The following is a 23,701-nucleotide window of genomic DNA, read 5'->3' as shown; positions in this document are numbered from 1 at the left end:
AATACCATATAATAATATTGATTATATGTTATATATTACATATAATATTACAGTATAGTGGTATAGTTCAATATAGTATAATGCTAATATTGTGCTATGCTAATAATATATTGTATGTACATACAGCTGCTCTGAGTTCCCTTTGGGGTGAGAAGGGTGGGATATAAATGTAGTAAATAAATGTAGTAAATGAATCAATAAATAATTTTGGACTTAGGCTTGCCCAAAGTCTGAAATGACTTGAAGACACACAACAACAACAATCCTAATTAACCTGATTATCTCATTGGCCAGAAGCAGGTCCACACTTCCTATTGAAATCCTGATAGGTTTATGTTGGTTAAAATTATTTTCATTTTTAAATATTGTATTGTTCTTTCATTGTTATTGTTGTTGTTTTGCACTACAAATAAGATATATGCAGTGTGCATAGGAATTTGTTCGGTTTTTGACCCCAAATGATAATTCGGCCCCTCAACAGTCTGAAGGACTCTGCTTTAAAAGTTTGAGGACCCCTGCTCAAGTATATATAGTATTATTATTATTATTATTCTGTTTATATCCTGCTTTTTCTCTACATGAAGCTCAAAGCAGCTATCTATTTGTTATTATTATTATTATTATTATTATCATCATTATTATTATATCCAGCTTTTTCTATCCATAAGGAGAGTCAATATAGGCCTTTTAGCCATGGTTCCCTCTGATAATCTCTATGCCCTCCAGCACATAGAGACTATGGCATGGCACTCGACGAGCTAGAGATTCCTTATCTCAGATTTCAAAATACAGTAGAGTCTCACTTATCCAAGCTAAACGGGCCGGCAGAAGCTTGGATAAGCGAACTTGGATAATAAGGAGGGATTAAGGCAAAGCCTATTGAACATCAAATTAGGTTATGATTTTACAAATTAAGAACCAAAACATCATGTTATATAACACACTAGCTGTGCCCGGCCACGCGTTGCTGTGGTGAAGTGGTGTGGGAAATAAAGTATTGAGGAATTGGTAGTTGTTAAGGTAAAGGGTAAAGGTTTTCCCCTGACATTAAGTCCGTTATAAATGGGTTACTTAGCTGTGTGGAAGGGCCTTGAGTCTACACTGCCATATAATCCAGTTCAGATAATCTGTATTTTATAGGCAGTGTGGAAGAGGTCTAAGTGAGGCCTAACTCTGCCTGTCCCCTGGGCTGAGTGGGTTGCTAGGAGACCAAGTGGGCAGAGCTTAGCCTTCTAACTGGCAGCAATTGGATAAAAACAATTATTCCCCTCCCTCTAATTAGGACTTAATTTTTCTTTTCTTTTTGTTGTATGAACGTAGAGGCATGGATGAGGGGTTGTGCTGTCAATTTTCGAGGTTGTGGGGCCTGCAGTTTTGTTGTTTTGTGGGTCGCCGTGATGCCATCACTCATTTATATATATAGATCTGATAGAAAAAGTAGTTCAATACGCAGTAATGTTATGTTGTAATTCCTGTATTTACGAATTTAGTACCAAAATATCACGATGTATTGAAAACATTGACTACAGAAATGGCTTGGATAATCCAGAACGTTGGATAAGCAAGGCTTGGATAAGTGAGACTCTATTGTACCTGTATTCCCTCGAACCCAGTGCTTACTTAATGAGCATTAGATCACCAAGGGCTAAATGACCTGGACAAAATTGGAGTTGCGTCATACGGTCATAGGGTCATTGTAGTCCTGAGCCAAAGCGAAAGGGGAAGCTGTTTCAGGGGCTGCAGCTGAACGCCAAACCCTAAGCACTACTTTCTGTTTTTTCTCCCCCCGGTTCGGCCTCATCCTGCAGAAAGCCCTCAGCTTCTTGGTGAACGACGGCCACCTGGTCCACAGCAATGTCTGCGCCTCCTCTGTCTTCGTGGACCGCGCCGGCGAATGGAAACTGGGCGGTTTGGAGTACATGTGCCCGGCGCAAGGCGAGGGTCTCATGCTTCGGAAGGGGGTCCCGGAGCTGGAGAAGTACGACCCGCCTGAGATGGGCGAGAGCGACAAAAGCGGCGGCGGGGAGAAATGGTGAGTGTGCCCGTCTCGTTTATCCAGGTCTCGTTTTACCCCATGGCTCACTGCTATGGGATCTGGGAATTACAGTTTTTCAAGGCCAAGAGTGCTGGTGTGCACCAAACTGTAACTCCCATTACCCTACATAATACTTGACTTTTGTTCCTGGGTTATAAAAGCCATCATCAGAACGCAGGAAAAGTTTACTAAACTAAAAAAACCTGTTTTTACGAGAGGGACATCCTGCTATAGCACATTACTAGCTGTGCCCGGCCACGCGTTGCTGTGGCAAAGTGGTGGTGGTATCGGTTAAAACTTGTTGTGGAATTTTTATTTGACGTTATTTGTATTTTTTTTAATTAATTTTATTGTCACTTATCTTTTTATTTATTATATTTTATTATTTTGTTGTATTATTTTTAGTCATTTTGTTATAGTATTTTATTGTATTAATTATTTTAGTGTTTTTTATAATTTTTTATTGTATTATTTGTATTTATTTTTTTATCATTATTTTATTAACACTGGGCTGAGTGGGTTGCTAGGAGACCAAGTGGGTGGAGCTTAGCCTTGTAACTGGCAGCAATTGGATAAAAACTATTATTCCTCTCCCTCTAATTAGGAATTTATTTTTCTTTTCTTTTTGTTGTATCAACCTAGAGGCATGGATGAGGGGTTGTGATGTCAATTTTCGAGGTTGTGGGGTGTTTACTTTTGTTGTTTTGTCCGCTGCCGTGATGCCATCACTCTTTTATATATATAGATATTATTATTATTATTATTATTATTATTATTATTATTATTATTGTTGTTGTTGTTGTTGTTGTATTATATAATTATATATTATACTATATAACATAATTTTCTTCCCGGGTTATAAATGTCATTTCCTAATTGGATCTAAAAAAAACATAGGGAAATTTTATTAAACTGCAAAAAACTTTTTTTGGTGTTAAGGCCATCCTGCTATAGCACATTATATTATTATTATGTTATAATATATTATAATTGTATTATATTATTATATAATTATATTACACTATGTAACACATTTTTCCTGGGTTATCAACGCCATTTCCTAATTGGTTCTATCACAAAAACATGTTTATTAAACTGCAAAAACTTTGTTTTGGTGTTAAGGCCATCCTGTTATAACACATTAAATTATTATTACAGTAGAGTCTCACTTATCCAACATAAAGCAAATATGTTGGATAATAAGGAGAGATTTTAAAAAAGCCTATTAAACATCAAAATAGATTATGATTTTACAAATTAAGCACCAAAACATCATGTTATACAACAAATTTGACAGAAAAAGTAGTTCAATACGCAGTAATGTTATGTTGTAATTACAGCATTTACAAAATTAGCACCAAAATATCACGTTATATTGAAAACATTGACTACAAAAATTTGTTGGATAATCCAGAACGTTGGATAAGCGAGTGTTAGATAAGTGAGACTCTACAGCAGGGGTCCCCAAACTAAGGCCCGGGGGCCGGATGCGGCCCTCCGAGGTCATTTACCTGGCCCCCGCCCTCAGTTTTATAATATAATATATTGTATATACATATAATATTGATAATAATATTATAATGTAATACAATATAACACTAATAATAATACCACATAATAATATTAATTATATATTCTATATTACATATAATATTACTCATAATATTACAGTATAGTGGTATAGTTCAATAAAGTAATATATAATGCTAATATTGTGCTATGCTAATAATATAATATATTGTATGTACATATAATTTGTAAGCCACTCTGAGTCCCCTTTGGGGTGAGAAGGGTGTGATACAAATGTAGTAAATAAATGCAGTAAATAAATAAATAATAAATAAATACATTTTAGACTTAGGCTCACCCAAAGTCTGAAATGACTTGAAGGCACACAACAACAACAATCCTAATTAACTTGACTATCTCATTGGCCAGAAGCAGGGCCACACTTCCCATTGAAATCCTGATAAATGTATGTTTGTTAAAATTGTTTTTATTTTTAAATATTGTATTGTTCTTTCATTGTTCTTGTTATTGTTGTTGTTTTTGCACTACAAATAAGACATGTGCAGTGTGCATCGGAATTTGTTTGTATTTTTTTTTCAAATGATAATCCGGCCCCTCAACAGTCTGAAGGATTGTGGACTGGCCCTCGGTTTAAAAAGTTTGAGGACCCCTGCTCTACAGTATATTATATATTATTATAATTGTATTATATTATTATTTAATTATAATATATTACACTATGTAACACGGTTATCAATGTCATTTCCTAATTGTTCTATCACAAAAACATGTTTATTAAACTGCAAAAACTTTGTTTTGGTGGTACGGCCTTTGTGCTATAGCACATTATATTATTATAATATTATAATATATTGTTATAATTGTATTATATTATTATATAATTATAATATATTACACTGTGTAATACATTTCTTTCCTGGGTTATCAAATATGTTTATTATACTGCAAAAACTTGGTTTTAGTGGAGCAACTTTTGCAATAGTTTTTCAAATACAAAGTTTCTGGAGTAGGACAACTACTTTCAAAGTAAGGACCACACCATTAAACAGAAAATAACACATGGAAAAAGTTTACTAAACCTTAAAAACTTTGCTTTAGCAGGCGGGATATTCTGCAGCACATTTTGCCCTAGTTTGTCAATGAATATCTCGACATAAGTTGTGTCTCAAAAACAAAGTTTTGGGAATAGAACATTCCTTCCCTTCCTTTGGAACAGGTCGGCGGACATGTGGCGCCTTGGCTGCCTCATTTGGGAAGTTTTCAACGGTCCTTTACCTCGGACATCCTCCCTCCGATCTTTTGGGAAAGTGAGTATTTGTTAAAATTAATGAATTACGGTACTATCTATTAATCTACAAAATAAATATCCGAATATAGCACTTCTATTAAATTTTGGAGATGGAAGTTTAAAATGGCAATAATAATAATAATAATAATAATAATAATAATAATAATAATAATAATAATAATTCAACAGCCAGCAGAGTGTCTGCTGTGGACTCATCTTGTTGTGTTTCTAATAATAATAACAATAATAATAATAATAATAATAATAATAATAATAATAATAATTTTTGTTATTGCTCTAAGATTGATTATAGCCCCCCAAAAATGGAAAGAAAATCGTAATTACGAAATGGATGATTGGTATGAAGAGGTGTGGAATAAATGAAATACCGTATATACTCGAGTATAAGCCGACCCGTTTTTATTTTTATGTCTTTCTCACCCCGAGTTTTAACTTAATGTTCATTTGGTCTGCCCTTGTTTTTATTGTCTCCTTGTTTTATTTTGTAATGGATATTATTTACTGTATTGTTTATTGTATTAAGTTGTGCTGTTCTTTTATATGCTGTTTATATTGTATTGTTTTGGGCGTGGCCCCATGTAAGCCGCCCTGAGTCCCCATTGGGGAGATGGTGGCGGGGTATAAATAAAGTTTTATTATTATTATTATTATTATTATTATTATTATTATTATTATTATAAGCTGAGGCACCTAATTTTATCACAAAAAATTGGGAAAACGTTGACTCCAGCATAAACCAAGAGTGGTAAATTTCAGAAATAAAAATAGATACCAATAAAATGACATTAATTGAGGCATCCGTAGGTTAAATGTTTTTGAATATTTACATCGAGCTCAAATTTAAGATAAGACTGTCCAACTCTGATCAAATCATTATTCCCATCTTCTTCAATGTAAATGTGCTTATGTATCCTTTTAATAATAACAGAGTAAAATAATACATGTAATAATAATAATAAGACCAGAGTGAAATAATAAATGTATTATTAATAATAATAAAAATAGAGTAAAATGAATGTAATAGTAGCAACAATAATAGAGAAAAATAATAAATGTAATAATACCAATAATAATAAGAGAGAAAAAAATGGTGAATTTTAATACTGTTACATTTACTTCTGTTTTTATATTTGAATATTTTTCAATTATGTGGTCATACTTTTAATTATAAGCTACTTTGAGCCTCCTTTGGGAGAGATAAATGGGGTATAAATAAACATAATAATAATAATAATAATAATAATAATAATAATAATAATAATAATAATGACACTCAGTCTGGAGAAAGGGCCTCTTACCAAGCATGATGGAGTTATTATCCATCTTGCCCTCAAGCGTTGCCTATACCTTCTTGTGCTTTTCCCCCTATAGATCCCCAAGTCCTTGATCCCCCATTATTGCGAATTAGTGGGCGCCAACCCTAAAGTGCGGCCCAATCCGGCCAAGTTCCTGCAGAGCTGCCGCAGCCCTGGCGGCTTCATGGACAACAGCTTTGTGGAGACCAACCTCTTCTTGGAAGAGATCCAGGTGAGGCACGAGGAATTATCATTATTGCATCTATTTCTTTGTCTCAGTGACTGTTATACACACTGCCTAAATATTTTATTAAAAATATTTATATTTCTTATTAAATTTATATTTATATTAGTATATTTATTTATTTATTTATTTATTTATATTATTTTATATGTATATCTATATTATTAATTTAAATTTACATTATTTCTAGCTTGGGTATCTGGTGTTGCCTGGGTTATTTGAAAAAAATCAATATTTTAAATGTACAAAATGCATAATGTTGTGGGTGAACTACAACTCACATCATGCCAGGTTAACACTGAAAAACCCCATCACTTCTTCACTACACCCCAGCCATATACACACATACATATTTTCACTTTTATTATGTGTATAATAGACATTTTATATTTATTATTAAATTTATATTTATATTAGTGCATTTATTTTTATATTTATGTTATTTTATATGTACAGTAGAGTCTCACTTATCCAACGTAAACGGGCCGGCAGAAAGTTGGATAAGCGAATATGTTGGATAATAAGGAGAGATTAAGGAAAAGCCTATTAAACATTAAATTAGGTTATGATTGTACAAATTAAGCACCAAAACATCATGTTATACAACAAATTTGACAGAAAAAGTAGTTCAATACACAGTAATGCTATGTGGTAATTACTGTAGTTACGAATTTAGCACCAAAATATCACAATGTTTTGAAAGCATTGACTACAAAAATGCGTTGGATAATCCAGAACGTTGGATAAGCGAGTGTTGGATAAGTGAGACTCTACTGTATATGAATGTTATTATTTTACATGTATATTATTATATTTATATTATATATATATACAGTAGAGTCTCACTTATCCAAGCTAAACGGGCCGGCAGAAGCTTGGATAAGCGAATATCTTGGATAATAAGGAGGGATTAAGGAAAAGCCTATTAAACGTCAAATTAGGTTATGATTTTACAAATTAAGCACCAAAACATCATGTTATACAACAAATTTGACAGAAAAAGTAGTTCAATACACAGTAATGCTATGTAGTAATTACTGTAGTTACAAATTTAGCACCAAAATATCGCGATATATTGAAAGCATTGACTACAAAAATGCGTTGGATAATCCAGAACGTTGGATAAGCGAGTGTTGGATAAGTGAGACTCTACTGTATATGAATGTTATTATTTTACATGTATATTATTATATTTATATTTATATTTATATTTATATTTATATTATATATATATATATATATATATATATATATATATATATATATATAGTTTAATAAAGATTTTAGAGACTTCTAATGTTGTGGATTGTTGGTCTTAATGTTAACACTGTTTGTAATGTTTTAAAGTTTTGCTCTCTTGGTCTGTGACCGTAACTTGTAAACCATTCCAATTAAATAATCCCCAAAATATCTATATAATATTAATATTGACCCCACCCACCAGATTTTGATAGGAAAGTATTTTCGGGTCTTGCTTTATGGCTCAACAGCTTGTCTGTGCCAGGCATTCCTTTGCTTCACACCCAATGGCTTTCTGCTGCCTTCTCCTTCCAGATCAAGGATCCGGCCGAGCGGCAGCAGTTCTTCCAGGATCTGAGTGCCAATCTGGACGCCTTCCCGGAGGACTTCTGCCGCCACAAGGTCCTCCCGCAGCTGCTGACCGCCTTCGAGTTTGGAAGCGCCGGCGCTGTCATCCTCACCCCGCTTTTCAAGGTGAGCTTCGCCCATAAACTGGGGACACAAAACACTCTTCTTCTGCTTGGGGTGTTGTTTGCTTTCCAATATACCTCACAACCTCTGAGGGTGCCTGCCATAGATGTGGGCGAAACGTCAGGAGAGAATGCTTCTGGAACATGGCCATATTTTTTGTTCATTTTCATGGTTTTTTCCCTTTCTGTATCTTTTTTACTATTTTTTTTTACTATTCTCATCTTTTCTCCTGTTTCAGGTGGGGAAGTTCTTGAATGCTCAGGAATACCAACAGAAAATAATCCCGGTCATCGTGAAGATGTTCTCCTCGCCAGATAGAGCCATGAGGATCCGATTACTGCAGCAGGTTCGTTTGCCTAAATCAGGGGTCCCCAAACTACGGCCCACTGAGGCTGGGTGGCCATCTGTCAGGAGTGCTTTGCTTGTGCTTTTGGTGCACAAAGGCAGAAGGGGGCTGGACTCAGTGGCCCAAAGGGTCTCTTCCAACCCTCTTTATTATTATTATGATTATTATGATGATTATTTATATTGAAGCTGGGTGGCCATCTGTCAGGAGTGCTTTACTTGTGCTTTTGGTCACAAAGGCAGAAGGGGGTTGGACTCAGTGGCCCAAGGGGTCTCTTCCAACCCTCATTATTATTATTATTATTATTATTATTATTATTATTATTATTATTATTATTATCAGCAACAAAGGCTGGGTGGCCATCTGTCAGGAGTGCTTTACTTGTGCTTTTGGTCACAAAGGCAGAAGGGGGTTGGACTCAGTGGCCCAAGGGGTCTCTTCCAACCCTCTTTATTATTATTATTATTATTATTATTATCATCAGCAACAAAGGCTGGGTGGCCATCTGTCAGGAGTGCTTTACTTGTGCTTTTGGTGCACAAAGGCAGAAGGGGCTTGGACTAAATGGCCCAAAGGGTCTCTTCCAACCCTCTTTATTATTATTATGATTTTTATGATGATTATTAATATTGAGGCTGGGTGCCCATCTGTCAGGAGTGCTTTGCTTGTGCTTTTGGTGCACAAAGGCAGAAGCGGGTTGGACTCAACGGCCCAAGGGGTCTCTTCCAACCCTTTTTATGATGATGATGATGATGATAATGGTTGTTGTTGTTATTATTATTATCATCATCATCATCATCAACATTGAGGCTGAGTGGCCATCTGTCAGGAGTGCTTTGCTTGTGCTTTTGGTGCACAAAGTCCGAAGGGGGTTGGACTCAATGGCCCAAGGGGTCTCGATGATGATGATGGTGGTGGTGATGATGATGATGATGATGATGATTATTTATGACACAGCACACAAGATAGATTATTATTATTATTATTATTATTATTATTATTATTATTATTATTATTATTATTATTATTATTATGGCTTGGTGGCCATCTGGAGTTTCATATCCCTGTTCTAACTTTACATACAAACTCATCTTATAGTTTGATGGGATATGGTGGGTTCGGGAGCAAAGCAACATACCCAAAGTGCACACGAAGGTGTTAGTGGACGAATTTAACTATACATGCATTTTAAATTTTATAATTCATGGTTTAATAGATTTAATTGATGTGGTACTGTTTTATTGGTTACTGATATGTCGTTGTTTTATTGAATATATTTTGGACAATGTAATTTGCCGACTGTTGTAAGCTGCCTTGAGTCCCTTTGGGTGAGAAGGGTGGGGTAAAAATGATGTAAATAAATAAATAAAATAAATATTGTGGTCCATTTATTGACTACGTTTATATCCCGCTCTTCTTACCCCGAAGGGGACTCAGACCAGCTTACAAATCAAATTTACATAAAATATTATATTATTAGCATAGCACAATATAAGCATTAAATTACTATATTGGGCCCCATGTAAGCCGCCCCGAGTCCCCGTTGGGGAGATGGTGGCGGGGTATAAATAAAGTTTATTATTATTATTATTATTATTATTATTATTATAATGTACTATATCATTATATGCTAGTATTATTAGTAATATTACATTTAATATATAATATATAATTAATATTGTATTATTGTTAGAATAATATTGTATTACATTATATTATTATTATCAACATTATAAGTTTATACAATATATTATATATTTATACATTATTGTATATTGTATATATATATATATATGTATATAAAATTAGCATAGCATGTTGCTATGGCATAAGAGACAAGATGGAACTATTTTCCTGGCTCCCAGGTTGATATGATGTATTATTATTATTATATTGTATTACATTATAATATTATCAACATTATAAGTTTATACAATATATTATATATTTACAAATTATTGTATATGGTATATACAGTAGAGTCTCACTTATCCAACACTCGCTTATCCAACGTTCTGGATTATCCAACGCATTTTTGAAGTCAATGTTTTCAATACATCGTGATATTTTGGTGCTAATTTCGTAAATACAGTAATTACTACATAGCATTACTGCATATTGAACTACTTTTTCTGTCAAATGTGTTGTATAACATGATGTTTTGGTGCTTAATTTGTAAAATCATAACCTAATTTAATAGGCTTTTCCTTAATCCCTCCTTATTATCCAATATATTCACTTATCCAACATTCTGCTGGCCCGTTTATGTTGGATAAGTGAGACTCTACTGTAGTAAAAAAGTAAATCTGTCAGAACGAATTGGGACGATCTTCAGGTCTATCTGGATAATTTGAGAAAATGAAGATTACGAGAGACAATTTTGTTTTGTTTTTTTCTCCTTAGCAAAAAAATATATATTATTGAATAATAAGAAAATATTATCCAAGAAGATGGAATGGAAGTCATTTTTTTTCTTTTTGTTTTGTGTGTGTGTGTGGGTATATTTTGTAGATTGTGGACTTTTATCTTTCTCTCTTTTCCCTACTTTTCTATATCTTGGTTGTTCTCACTCTTTCAATGTAGTATAAAAAATTTAGTAAAATTCTTTAAAAAAAAAAAAGTAAGTCTGTCCATATTTTTAATGTCCGGAACTTTTTTCAACCATACACCTTCCTCCGGGATCTCCTTTTTTCACCATAACGTAGCACAGCATATGCTTGCGGCTGTTGTTAGTAGGAAGAGAAGTTTGTCTTTATTATATTGCAGTCCCTTTGTGAGTGTGTCTTTTGCGCCATAGATGGAGAACTTCATCCAATACCTCAACGAGCCCACTGTCAACAACCAGATCTTCCCGCACGTGGTGCACGGGTTCCTGGACACCAACCCGGCCATCCGAGAGCAGACTGTGAAGGTAAAGGGACTCCTAATAGAGAGAAAAGCAAGAAATAATAAACAAATCTATCTTCTCGTTCTTATCTTCTCGTTCTTCCCTCGCAGTCCATGCTGCTCCTGGCACCCAAACTGAACGAAAACAACCTCAACGTGGAGCTCATGAAACACTTTGCTCGCCTCCAAGCCCGAGACGACCAGGGCCCCATCCGCTGCAACACGACTGTTTGCCTCGGCAAGATCGGCCCCTACCTCAGCGCCAACGTGAGCCAGCCGGGTTTTAGTCCGAACTTTACAGGAAGGTGCATTGACGCCATGGAGCCAACAAATTCAGTTTTCCGACTGTTGTTTTTCTTTGTTTCCAGACCCGGCAGAACGTGCTGATCTCCGCCTTCAGCCGGGCCACCAAGGACCCCTTTGCTCCCTCTCGGGCGGCGGGGATTCTGGGCTTTGCAGCCACACACAACTTCTACTCCATGAAAGACTGTGCCTTCAAGATCTTGCCGGTGCTGTGCACCTTGACCCTGGATACGGAGAAGACCGTCCGGGACCAGGTAGGAAAAGTGACGCCGCTGGGAAGATTTAGAGGCTGGATGGCCATCTGCTGGGAGGGTTTGATTGTGTCTTCCTACCTCACAGAATAAAAATGATTATGATAATAATAATAATAGTGTCCAACATGTGATCCAATACAACAGTCAGCAGAGTGTCTGCTGTGGACTCATCTTGTTGTGTTTCAAATAATAACAACAATAATAATAATAGAGACTTGGGAAGGGTCTGACGTGTGATCCAATACAACAGCCAGCTGAGTGTCTGCTGTGGACTCATCTTGTTGTGTTTCAAATAATAACAACAACAATAATAATAATAGAGACTTGGGAAGGGTCTGACGTGTGATCCAATACAACAGCCAGCTGAGTGTCTGCTGTGGACTCATCTTGTTGTGTTTCAAATAATAACAACAACAATAATAATAATAGAGACTTGGGAAGGGTCTGACGTGTGATCCAATACAACAGCCAGCTGAGTGTCTGCTGTGGACTCATCTTGTTGTGTTTCAAATAATAACAACAACAATAATAATAATAATAGAGACTTGGGAAGGGTCTGACGTGTGATCCAATACAACAGCCAGCTGAGTGTCTGCTGTGGACTCATCTTGTTGTGTTTCAAATAATAACAACAACAATAATAATAATAGACACTTGGGAAGGGTCTGACGTGTGATCCAATACAACAGCCAGCTGAGTGTCTGCTGTGGACTCATCTTGTTGTGTTTCAAATAATAACAACAACAATAATAATAATAATAGAGACTTGGGAAGGGTCTGACGTGTGATCCAATACAACAGCCAGCTGAGTGTCTGCTGTGGACTCATCTTGTTGTGTTTCAAATAATAACAACAACAATAATAATAATAGAGACTTGGGAAGGGTCTGACGTGTGATCCAATACAACAGCCAGCTGAGTGTCTGCTGTGGACTCATCTTGTTGTGTTTCAAATAATAACAACAACAGTAATAATAATAGACACTTGGGAAGGGTCTGACGTGTGATCCAATACAACAGCCAGCTGAGTGTCTGCTGTGGACTCATCTTGTTGTGTTTCAAATAATAACAACAACAATAATAATAATAGAGACTTGGGAAGGGTCTGACGTGTGATCCAATACAACAGCCAGCTGAGTGTCTGCTGTGGACTCATCTTGTTGTGTTTCAAATAATAACAACAATAATAATAATAGACACTTGGGAAGGGTCTGACGTGTGATCCAATACAACAGTCAGCAGAGTGTCTGCTGTGGACTCATCTTGTTGTGTTTCAAATAATAACAACAACAATAATAATAATAGACACTTGGGAAGGGTCTGACGTGTGATCCAATACAACAGTCAGCAGAGTGTCTGCTGTGGACTCATCTTGTTGTGTTAATAATAATAACAACAACAATAATAATAATAGACACTTGGGAAGGGTCTGACGTGTGATCCAATACAACAGCCAGCTGAGTGTCTGCTGTGGACTCATCTTGTTGTGTTTCAAATAATAACAACAACAATAATAATAATAGACACTTGGGAAGGGTCTGACGTGTGATCCAATACAACAGCCAGCAGAGTGTCTGCTGTAGATTCATCTTGTTGTGTTTCAAATTTATTATTATTATTATTATTATTATTATTATTATTATTATTATTTTGTCCAGGGTGGAAGAGAGAATTCTTGTCTGTTGGAGGCAATTGTGAATGTTGCAACTGGCCACCTTGATTAGCATTGAAAAGCTTTGCAGCTTCAACACCTGGCTGACTCCTGCCTGAGGGAATCCTTTGTTGGAAGGTGTTAGCTGGCCCTGATTGTTCCTTGTCTGGAATTCCCCTGGAATTCAATGTTCATTAAGATGATCAATTGCAACGTTCATTTGATCCACAGATACATAAACTTGCCTAGTTTCCAACCTTGGAGGATGCCTGCCATAGATGTGGGCGAAACGTCAGGAGAGAATGCTTCTGGAACACTCACAGCATCCTAGTTATCCCAGCCATGAAAGCCTTCGACTAATAATAACAACAACAACAACAATAATAATAATAATACGAAATCCAGCATATCTTTCTTGTTTGCTGTGTCATACTATGTCGTTGTATCAGTAATAATAATAATAATAATAATAATATTTTTGGAGGGATTTGATTGTGTTTTCCTACCTCACAGAATAATAATAAAAATAATTTTGTTTCTTACCTGCCTCTCATCGAGGCGAGTCATAGCAGAGTCAAAACACACATGCATTGCAAAAAAACCTATAATAATCATCATCATCATAATAGAATTTTTGCAAATAATAATAATAATTGGTATTATTAATAATTGGTATTAATAAAATTATTTCTTACCAATCTCTCCTCAAGGCGGGTCACAGGACAGTCAAAACACACAAGCATTGCAAAAATGCTATAATAATAGTAGTAGTAGTAGTAGTAGTAGTAGTAGTAATTATAATTTTATCTCTTACCGCCACTCTTCGTGGCTCGAGGCAGCTAATAATAATTAATATTATTATTTTATTTCTTATCCACCTCTCCTTCGGGTGGATCATGGCACAGTCAAAACACACAGGCATTGCAAAAATTCTATAAACACACATATTACAATGTAGTTCTATCAAATATAATATCAAAATGTATTTTTATAAAATACAGGGCAGGAATGCTTCAAACGGAAGGGGGCTAGACTAGATGTTCTTTGGGCATTCCCTTCCTACTCTAGGATTGTATGCTTTAATGGGGAAGAAAAGCTTCTTTTTCACACCTTTGTCCCTTCTTCTTAGGCCTTCAAGGCCATCCGGAGCTTCATGACCAAACTGGAGAAGGTTTCCGAAGACCCGGAACAACTCTCTGAGCTTGGTGAGATTGTTTTGAATATTTACATAAAACTAATTTAAGATAAGACTGTCCAGCTCTGATTAATTCCTTATCATCAACTTCTTCAACGTCAATATGCTTATGTATCCTTTTAATAATAATAGAGTAAAATAATAAATGTAATAATGCTAATAAATAGAGTAAATAAATGTAATAACTAGAATAAAATAATAAATGTAACAATAATCACATCAGACTGAAATAATAAATGTATTAATAATAATAAAAGTAGAGTAAAATAAATGTAATAGTAACTATAATAATAGAGTAAAATAATAAATGTAATAATACCAATAATAATAGAGAAAAATAATAAATGTACCGTATTTACTCGAGTATAAGCCATCCTGAATATAAGCCAACCAGGACCCTTACCCGAGTATAAGCCGGGGAGAGCTTTTTCAGTCCTAAAAGAGGGGTGAAAAACTCGGCTTATACTTGAGTATATATGGTAATACAGTAGAGTCTCACTTATCCAAGCCTCTGGATAATCCAAGCCATTTTTGTAGTCAATATTTTCAATATATCGTGATATTTTGGTGCTAAATTCATAAATACAGTAATTGCAATATAACATTACTGCGTATTGAACTACTTTTTCTGTCAAATTTGTTGTATAACATGAAGTTTTGGTGCTTATTTTGTAAAATCATAACATAATTTGATGTTTAATAGGCTTTTCCTTAACCCCTCCTTATTATCCAAGATATTCGCTTATCCAAGCTTCTGTTGGCCCGTTTAGCTTGGATAAGTGAGACTCTACTGTACTAATATTATGCTTTACTAATAATATAATATATTGTATACACATATAATATTGATAATAACATTGAGAATATTATAGTGTAGTGCAATATAATAATAATACACTATTACAATTGTATAGTAGATATCTATATATATAAAAGAGTGATGGCATCACGGCGACCCACAAAACAACAAAACTACAGGCCCCCCAACCTCGAAATTTGACAACACAACCCATCATCCATGGCTCTAGGTTGATACAACAAAAAGAAAAGAAAAATAAAGTCCTAATTAGAGAGAGAGGAATAATTGCTTTTATCCAATTGCTGCCAGTTAGAAGGCTAAGCTCCTCCAACTTGGTCTCCTAGCAACCCAATAAAAAATAATAAAAAGCACTAAAAATTAATACAATAAAATACTATAATAACAGAAAATAACTAAAAATAATACAAGAAAATAATAAAATATAATAAATAAAAATATAACTTACAATAAAATTAATAAAAATGCAAATAAAGTCAAATAAAAATTACACAACAATTTTTAACCAATACCACTACCACTTTGCCACAGCAACGCGTGGCCGGGCACAGCTAGTTACATATAATATTACTAATAATATTGCAATATAGTCGTATAGTACTATATAGTGATATATAATGCTTATATTGTGCTATGCTAATAATATAATATATTATATGTATATATAACTTGTAAAGGCGCTCCATGCAGTCATGCCAATGGCCACATGACCTTGGAGACGTCTACGGACAACGCCGGCTCTTTGGCTTAGAAATGGAGATGAGCACCAACCCCCAGAGTCAGACATGACTGGACTTAACGTCAGGGGAAAACTTTACCTTATAACTTAGAAGCTGCCCTGAGTCCCCTTCAGGATGAGAAGGGCGGGATATAAACGTCGCAAATAAATAAATAAATGGATGGGCATCTGTTGGGATGGGTTTGGTTGTGTCATCTTGCCTTTCTCTTCAAGCTCTCGGAACAAATGCTTTGTGGGTTTGTTTATTTTTTTTAAAGAGAAAGACGTCCACGCTCCTTCCGCCAGCCCAGGAACCGGGGCCAGCTGGGCGGGTTGGGCCGTGACGGGGGTCTCGTCGCTCACCTCGAAACTGATCCGAACGAATGCGGGGACGGCGCAGGCAGCGGAATCGGGGGCGGAGGGGGTCCCCGCCACAACAGAGCCCCCCAAATCAGGTAAAAGGACCCAAAGGAGCACAAGAACATCCTCAAGAGTCACTTAGAATGTCAGAACGCTTTTGCCTTCCTGGGCTTCAATCCCTGACCTGTTTGTCCCCTTCCTCTATTCCTGTTATTATTATTATTGGAAGGAGTTGGACACCCTCCGCCGTCTCCATCTGAAGCAGCTCCTGCCTCATCGAGCCATTGGGACCTGGAGGAGGAAGCGGCCGAAGAGGACAGCACCGGGGACCGATGGGATGACGAAGACTGGGGCAGCTTGGAGGTAAAAAAAAGAGAGAGAGAATCATAGAATCATAGAATCATAGAATAGTAGAGTTGGAAGAGACCACATGGGCCATCTAGTCCAACCCCCTGCTAAGAAGCAGGAAATCACATTCAAAGCACCCCCGACAGATGGCCATCCAGCCTCTGCTTAAAAGCCTCCAAGGAAGGAGCCTCCACCACGGCCCCGGGGAGAGAGTTCCACTGTCGAACAGCCCTTCTCACAGTGAGGAAGTTCTTCCTGATGTTCAGGTGGAATCTCCTTCCCTGTAGTTTGAAGCCATTGTTCCCTTGTGTCCTAGTCTGCAGGGCAGCAGAAAACAAGCTTGCTCCCTCTTCCCTATGACTTCCCTTCACATATTTGTACATGGCTATCATGTCTCCTCTCAGCCTTCTCTTCTGCAGGCTAAACATGCCCAGCTCTTTAAGCCGCTCCTCATAGGGCTTGTTCTCCAGACCCTTAATCATTTTAGTCGCCCTCCTCTGGACGCTTTCCAGCTTGTCAACATCTCCCTTCAACTGTGGTGCCCAGAATTGGACACAGTATTCCAGGTGTGGTCTGACCAAGGCAGAATAGAGGGGAGCATAACTTCCCTGGATCTAGACGCTATTCCCCTATTGATGCAGGACAGAATCCCATTGGCTTTTTTAGCAGCCGCATCACATTGTTGGCTCATGTTTAACTTGTTGTCCACGAGGACTCCAAGGTCTTTTTCGCACACACTGCTGTCAAGCCAGGCATCGTCCCCCATTCTGTATCTTTGATTTCCATTTTTTCTGCCGAAGTGAAGTATCTTGCATTTGTCCCTGTTGAACTTCATTTTGTTAGTTTCGGCCAATCATCTCTCTAGTCTGTCAAGATCGTTTTGAATTCTGCTCCTGTCTTCTGGAGTGTTAGTTCTCCTTAATGCAAACTTGATGATCGTGCCTTCTAACCCTTCGTCTAAGTCGTTAATAAAGATGTTGAACAGAACCGGGCCCAGGACGGAGCCCTGCGGCACTCCACTTGTCACTTCTTTCCATGATGAAGACGACGCAATCTTCAATGTCCATCATTGGGTAGTGGGTGTCTTCAGTCATTGGAAATAGCAACCTCCCAAGCCTTTCACTATTTGTTTTATATATTTGCTAACTTGTACTCTGTAGATCTGTATGCTGAATTACGTATCACAAAATCACAAGTCGAACACTTCCCAAGTGTCTAGGACTGTGTGATGTATTATTATTATTATTATTATTATTTTATTATGACACAGCAAACAAGATAGATATGTTGGATTTCGTATCACAAAATCACAAGTCGAACACTTCCCAAGTGTCTAGGACTGTGTGATGTATTATTATTATTATTATTATTATTATTATTATTATTATTATTATTATTATTTTATTATGACACAGCAAACAAGATAGATATGTTGGATTTCGTATCACAAAATCACAAGTCGAACACTTCCCAAGTGTCTAGGACTGTGTGATGTTGTATTATTATTATTATTATTATTATTATTTTATTATGACACAGCAAACAAGATAGATATGTTGGATTTCGTATCACAAAATCACAAGTCGAACACTTCCCAAGTGTCTAGGACTGTGTGATGTATTATTATTATTATTATTATTATTATTATTATTATTATTATTATTTTATTATGACACAGCAAACAAGATAGATATGCTGGATTTCGTATCACAAAATCACAAGTCGAACACTTCCCAAGTGTCTAGGACTGTGTGATGTATTTTGTATTACTATTATTATTATTATTATTATTATTATTATTATTGTATGACACAGCAAACAAGATAGATATGCTGGATTTTGTATCATAAAATCACACGTCGAACACTTCCCAAGTGTCTAGGACTGTGTGATGTATTTTCGGATGATGCGCGCAGATCCCAGTCGGGTGGCCTTTTGCAGTTGGCAGATCGTAATTTTGTCAATGTCTATTGTTTACAAATGCCGGCTGAGATCTTTTGGCATGGCACCCAGTGTGCCCATCACCACCGGGACCACCTGCACTGGTTTCTGCCAGAGTCTTTGCAGTTCAATCTTGAGGTCCTGAGAGCGGCTGAGTTTTTCCTGTTGTTTTTCATCAATGCGACTGTCACCTGGGATGGCGACATCAAGGATCCAAACCTTTTTCTTTTCCACAACTGTGATGTCTAGTGTGTTGTGTTCCAGAACTTTGTCAGTCTGGATTCGGAAGTCCCACAGTATCTTTGCGTGCTCATTTTCCAAGACTTTTGCAGGTTTGTGATCCCACCAGTTCTTTCCTGCTGGGAGGTGGTACTCAAGGCATAAGTTCCAATGAATCATTTGGGCCACATAGTTATGCCTCTGTTTGTAGTCTGTCTGTGCAATTTTCTTACAGCAGCTGAGAATATGATCCATGGTTTCGTCGGTTTCCTTGCAGAGTCTGCATTTTGGGTCATCAGCTGATTTTTTGATCTTGGCCTGAATGGCCTTTGTCCTGATGTCTTGCTCCTGGGCTGCAAGGATCAGGCCTTCTGTCTCCTTCTTCAGGGTCCCATTCGTGAGCCAGAGCCAGGTCTTCTATTATTATTATTATTATTATTATTATTATTATTAATTGCCTTTGTCCTGATGTCTTGCTCCTGTGCTGCAAGGATCAGGCCTTCAGTCTCTTTCTTCAGGGTCCCAATTGTGAGCCAGAGCCAGGTCTTCTATTATTATTATTATTATTATTAATTGCCTTTGTCCTGATGGCTTGCTCCTGGGCTGCAAGGATCAGGCCTTCTGTCTCCTTCTTCAGGGTCCCATTCGTGAGCCAGAGCCAGGTCTTCTCCTTGTCAGCTTTTCCTTCAATTTTGTCAAGGAACTTTCCATGCAATGTTTTGTTGTGCCAGCTGTCAGCTCTAGTTTGTAGTGCAGTTTTCTTGTACTGGTTTTTTGTCTGCTGTGCTTTAAGGAGTTTCTGATTTTTGACTTCAATCAAAGCAGGTTCTTCACTTTGCTTTACATCTTCTGCCAGGGCATGTTCTTCTTCTTTGACTGCTTGTTTTACTTGCAAGAGTCCTCTGCCCCCTGATCTTCTAGGCAGATATAGCCGGTCAACATCACTGTGAGGGTGCAGCGAATGATGAATGGTCATGAGTTTTCTTGTTTTTCTGTCCAAATTGTCCAGTTCCACCTGTGTCCAGTTTATAATGCCAGCAGTATATCTTATGACAGGTATGGCCCAGGTGTTTATGGCCTTGATGGTGTTGCCTCCATTGAGCTTGCTTTTGAGAATTTTTCTGACCCTTTGTGTGTATTCTTTGCTGACCACAGTTTTCACATGTTCATGCTTGATGTTGTTCAGCTGCAATATGCCCAGATATTTATAGGCCTCTGGCTGGTGACACTTTATTGTTTGGCCATTAGGCATATTTATGCCCTCACTTTCAATGATTTTTCCCTTCTTCGATGCCACTGTCGAACATTTGTCCAAACCAAACTTATTATTATTATTATTGTTATTATTATTTTCCCACTCTCTTCTTCTTTCCCCAGCAAGAAGCCGAGCAGCCAAAGAGGCAATCCAGTCCGGAAGACTGGAACAGCCCAGGCTGGTCGGAGCCAACGTCTTTGGCCAGGAAAGCTGAAGTCCGGACGGTGAGTCTGAGCCGACCCTCCATGGGCCAACCAATGTGGCTTATATCCCAAACTGGTCTGTTTTGGGAACTCTTTTCTGTTGCGAATGGGTGTTGTCTATAACCTCTTGGTAGGCCTCCTCGAAGCTGGAGTCCGACTGGGGCGCCTCGGCCTGGGACCTGGAGCCTTCGTGGGGCCGCAAAAAGGTGGAAGGGCCCACGAAGCCCACCGTCTGTCCTCCGGAGGGGACCAAGCTGGCCAGTGAGTACAACTGGGAGAGCGTCCCGGCCGCTGACAAGCCAGACCCCTTCTCCTCCCTCGCAGAGAGGCCAACGGCAGAGAGGCAGGTGGGTATTATTATTATTATTATTATTATTATTTTATTATGACACAGCAAACAATATTTACAATATTTATATGGTGCACCTTACCCAGTCTACTTTTACAATCTCTCAGTTTTAATCCATGTTTTTTTTAGTTCTTGTTTTTTATTGGCTAATGTTTTATTTTTTTTTTTATTTTTTTTATTGTGCAAGTTGTTGTCTATTGTTGTGTTTTATACTGCTACTGTTTTTATTCGGGCTTGGCCCCATGTAAGCCGCCCTGAGACCCCTCCGGGGAGATAGAGGCGGGGTATAAAAATAAAGTTATTATTATTATTATTAAGATAGATATGCTGGATATCGTATCACAAAATCACAAGTCGAACACTTCCCAAGTGTCTAGGACACTTGTTCAGTTGGCTTCGCCTCGGTCTGGACTAAAGTTTATGTACAATGTTTTGTGGATGAATGGCTCACGTATTTTGTATTATTTTAAATCTGTATTTAATTGCTTATGTTGTTATTCTTTTGTATTGTTGTGTATTGGCATTGAATTCTGCCAGTTTTGTAAGCCGTCCTGAGTCCCTTCGGGTGAGAAGAGCGGGATAGAAATAATGGAAATAATAATAATAAATAATAATAAATTAAGCACTGTGAGAACATGTAAATAATTGAGTGATGAAAGGAAAGGAGGGGAGCTGCATCCGAGGGTTTTTCCACTTAGTACTCAGAAGTGACTTTCAACCTAACTTGCGTGACTTGGAAAAAAATCTTTTTCCAGTTTCTGACCGTGAGTGGGTTCCCTGTTCTTAGGGGTCTGCAATTCCTGACATCTAACCTCTGCTATTCTGCCATGCTGGAAAAGCACAATCAAAGCATCCCTGACAGATGGCCATGCAGCGTTGGCTTATGTCTCTCTCACCCCATGCAAGGCAGGAGTGAGGGATAAAAAAGCAGAATTTTCTCTTCCCACAGCCTTATGTCAAGTTCCACAACCAAATCATCCTCATTTCCCCTCTTTCTCTCCATATTGTTTCAGAGAAACACAGACGCCTTCGGAGACTGGGGCCTGGAAGAGAACTGGGAAGCGCTGGAGTCGGACCAAGGTCAGAGCATTCTCTCTATGCACATATATATATATACTAGCTGTGCCTGGCCACGCGTTGCTGTGGCGAAATATGGTGGTATGGGAAATAAAGTATTGAGGAATTGGTGGTAGTTAAGGTAAAGTGTAAAGGTTTTCCTCTGACATTAAGTCCATTATAAATGGGTAATATAGCCTTGAGTCTACACTGCCATATAATCCAGTTAAAATCAGATAATCTGTATTTTATAAGCAGTGTGGAAGAGGCCTAAGTGAGACCTAACTCTGCCTGTCCCCTGGGCTGAGTGGGTTGCTAGGAGACCAAGTGGGCGGAGCTTTGCCTTCTAACTGGCAGCAACTGGATAAAAACAATTATTCCTCTCCCTCTAATTAGGACTTTATTTTTCTTTTTGTTGTATGAACATAGAGGCATGGATGAGGCGTTGTGCTGCCAAGTTTAGTGTTTATGGAATGTGTAGTTTTGTTGTTTTGTCCTAGGCCGAAATTTCATTACCCTTTTATATATATAGATATAGAGAGAGAGGATTTGCAAACGTTTCAGGGGGAAATGCCTATGTGAAATTAATACTGTATATACTCGAGTATAAGCCGACCCGGATATAATCCGAGGCACCTAATTTTACCACAAAAAACTGGGAAAACATTGACTCCAGTAGAAGCCGAGAGTGGTAAATCTCAGAAATAAAAATAGATCCGAATATAATTACATTAATTGAGGCATCAGTAGGTTAAATGTTTTTGAATATTTACAACAAAGCTCAAATTTAAGACTGTCCAACTCCGATCAAATCATTATTCTCATCTTCAATGTAAATGTGCTTTTGTATCCTTTTAATAATAATAGAGTAAAATAATACATGTAATAATAATAATAATAAATGAAGTAAAATAATAAATGTAATAATAAATAGATTAAAATAATAAATGCAATAATAATAATAAGATCAGTCAAATAATAAATATATTAATAATAATAAAAGTAGAGTAAAATAATAATAATAATTACAATGTTAACAGAGTAAAATAATAAATGTAAAAATAAATAGATTAAAATAATAAATGTAACAGTAATTGTATCGGAGTGAAATAATAAATGTATCAATAATAATTTAAAAAGTAAAATAAATGTAATTATAACAATGTTAACAGAGTAAAATAATAAATGTAATAATGATGATAAATACAGTAAAATAATAAATGTAAAAATAAATAGATTAATAAATGTAATAATTATAAATAGAGTAAAATAATAAATGTAATAATACTAATAATAATAGAGTAAAATAATAAATGTAATAATGATAATAGAGTACAATAATAAATGTAATAATACCAATAATAATAGAGTAAAATAATAAATGTAATAATGATAATAAATAGAGTAAAATAATAAATGTACCATATATACTCGAGTATAGGCTGACTCGAATATAAGCCAACTAGGACCCTCACCCAAGTATAAGCCAAGGGGGGCTTTTTCAGTCCTAAAAAAGGGCTGAAAAACTCAGCTTATACTCAAGTATATACGGTGGCTATTATTATTATTATTATTATTATTATCTCTCTCTTTTTTTAAAAAAATTCTATATTTATTACAATTGTTCAATCATAATCTTGTTTAATTCCTTATATTTGTCTTTCCCCTTTATTCTGTA

The 23,701-nt window shown here is 36.6% G+C and overlaps 1 protein-coding gene across 1 annotated transcript in view; it reads left to right on the top strand.

Annotated features, from left to right (window-relative positions):
* The window catches only part of scyl1 (SCY1 like pseudokinase 1), a 35,772-nt gene that overhangs the window by 9,252 nt on the left and 2,819 nt on the right, over window positions 1-23,701 (top strand). Inside the window, exons 4-17 of the mRNA XM_062965457.1 lie at window positions 1,809-2,032; window positions 4,782-4,872; window positions 6,246-6,401; window positions 7,968-8,126; window positions 8,362-8,469; window positions 11,267-11,380; window positions 11,467-11,622; window positions 11,724-11,912; window positions 14,692-14,767; window positions 16,571-16,747; window positions 16,882-17,015; window positions 20,538-20,639; window positions 20,753-20,965; window positions 21,981-22,047. Of these exons, the coding sequence (XP_062821527.1) occupies window positions 1,809-2,032; window positions 4,782-4,872; window positions 6,246-6,401; window positions 7,968-8,126; window positions 8,362-8,469; window positions 11,267-11,380; window positions 11,467-11,622; window positions 11,724-11,912; window positions 14,692-14,767; window positions 16,571-16,747; window positions 16,882-17,015; window positions 20,538-20,639; window positions 20,753-20,965; window positions 21,981-22,047 (1,966 nt within the window). The remainder of the gene's footprint in view (window positions 1-1,808; window positions 2,033-4,781; window positions 4,873-6,245; window positions 6,402-7,967; window positions 8,127-8,361; window positions 8,470-11,266; window positions 11,381-11,466; window positions 11,623-11,723; window positions 11,913-14,691; window positions 14,768-16,570; window positions 16,748-16,881; window positions 17,016-20,537; window positions 20,640-20,752; window positions 20,966-21,980; window positions 22,048-23,701) is intronic.

The sequence above is a fragment of the Anolis carolinensis genome, unplaced genomic scaffold (assembly GCF_035594765.1).
Source record: "Anolis carolinensis isolate JA03-04 unplaced genomic scaffold, rAnoCar3.1.pri scaffold_14, whole genome shotgun sequence".
Lineage (NCBI taxonomy): Eukaryota > Metazoa > Chordata > Lepidosauria > Squamata > Dactyloidae > Anolis > Anolis carolinensis.
Note: the sequence above shows the minus strand (reverse complement) of the source record. Positions and strands in the feature narration are given on the sequence as shown.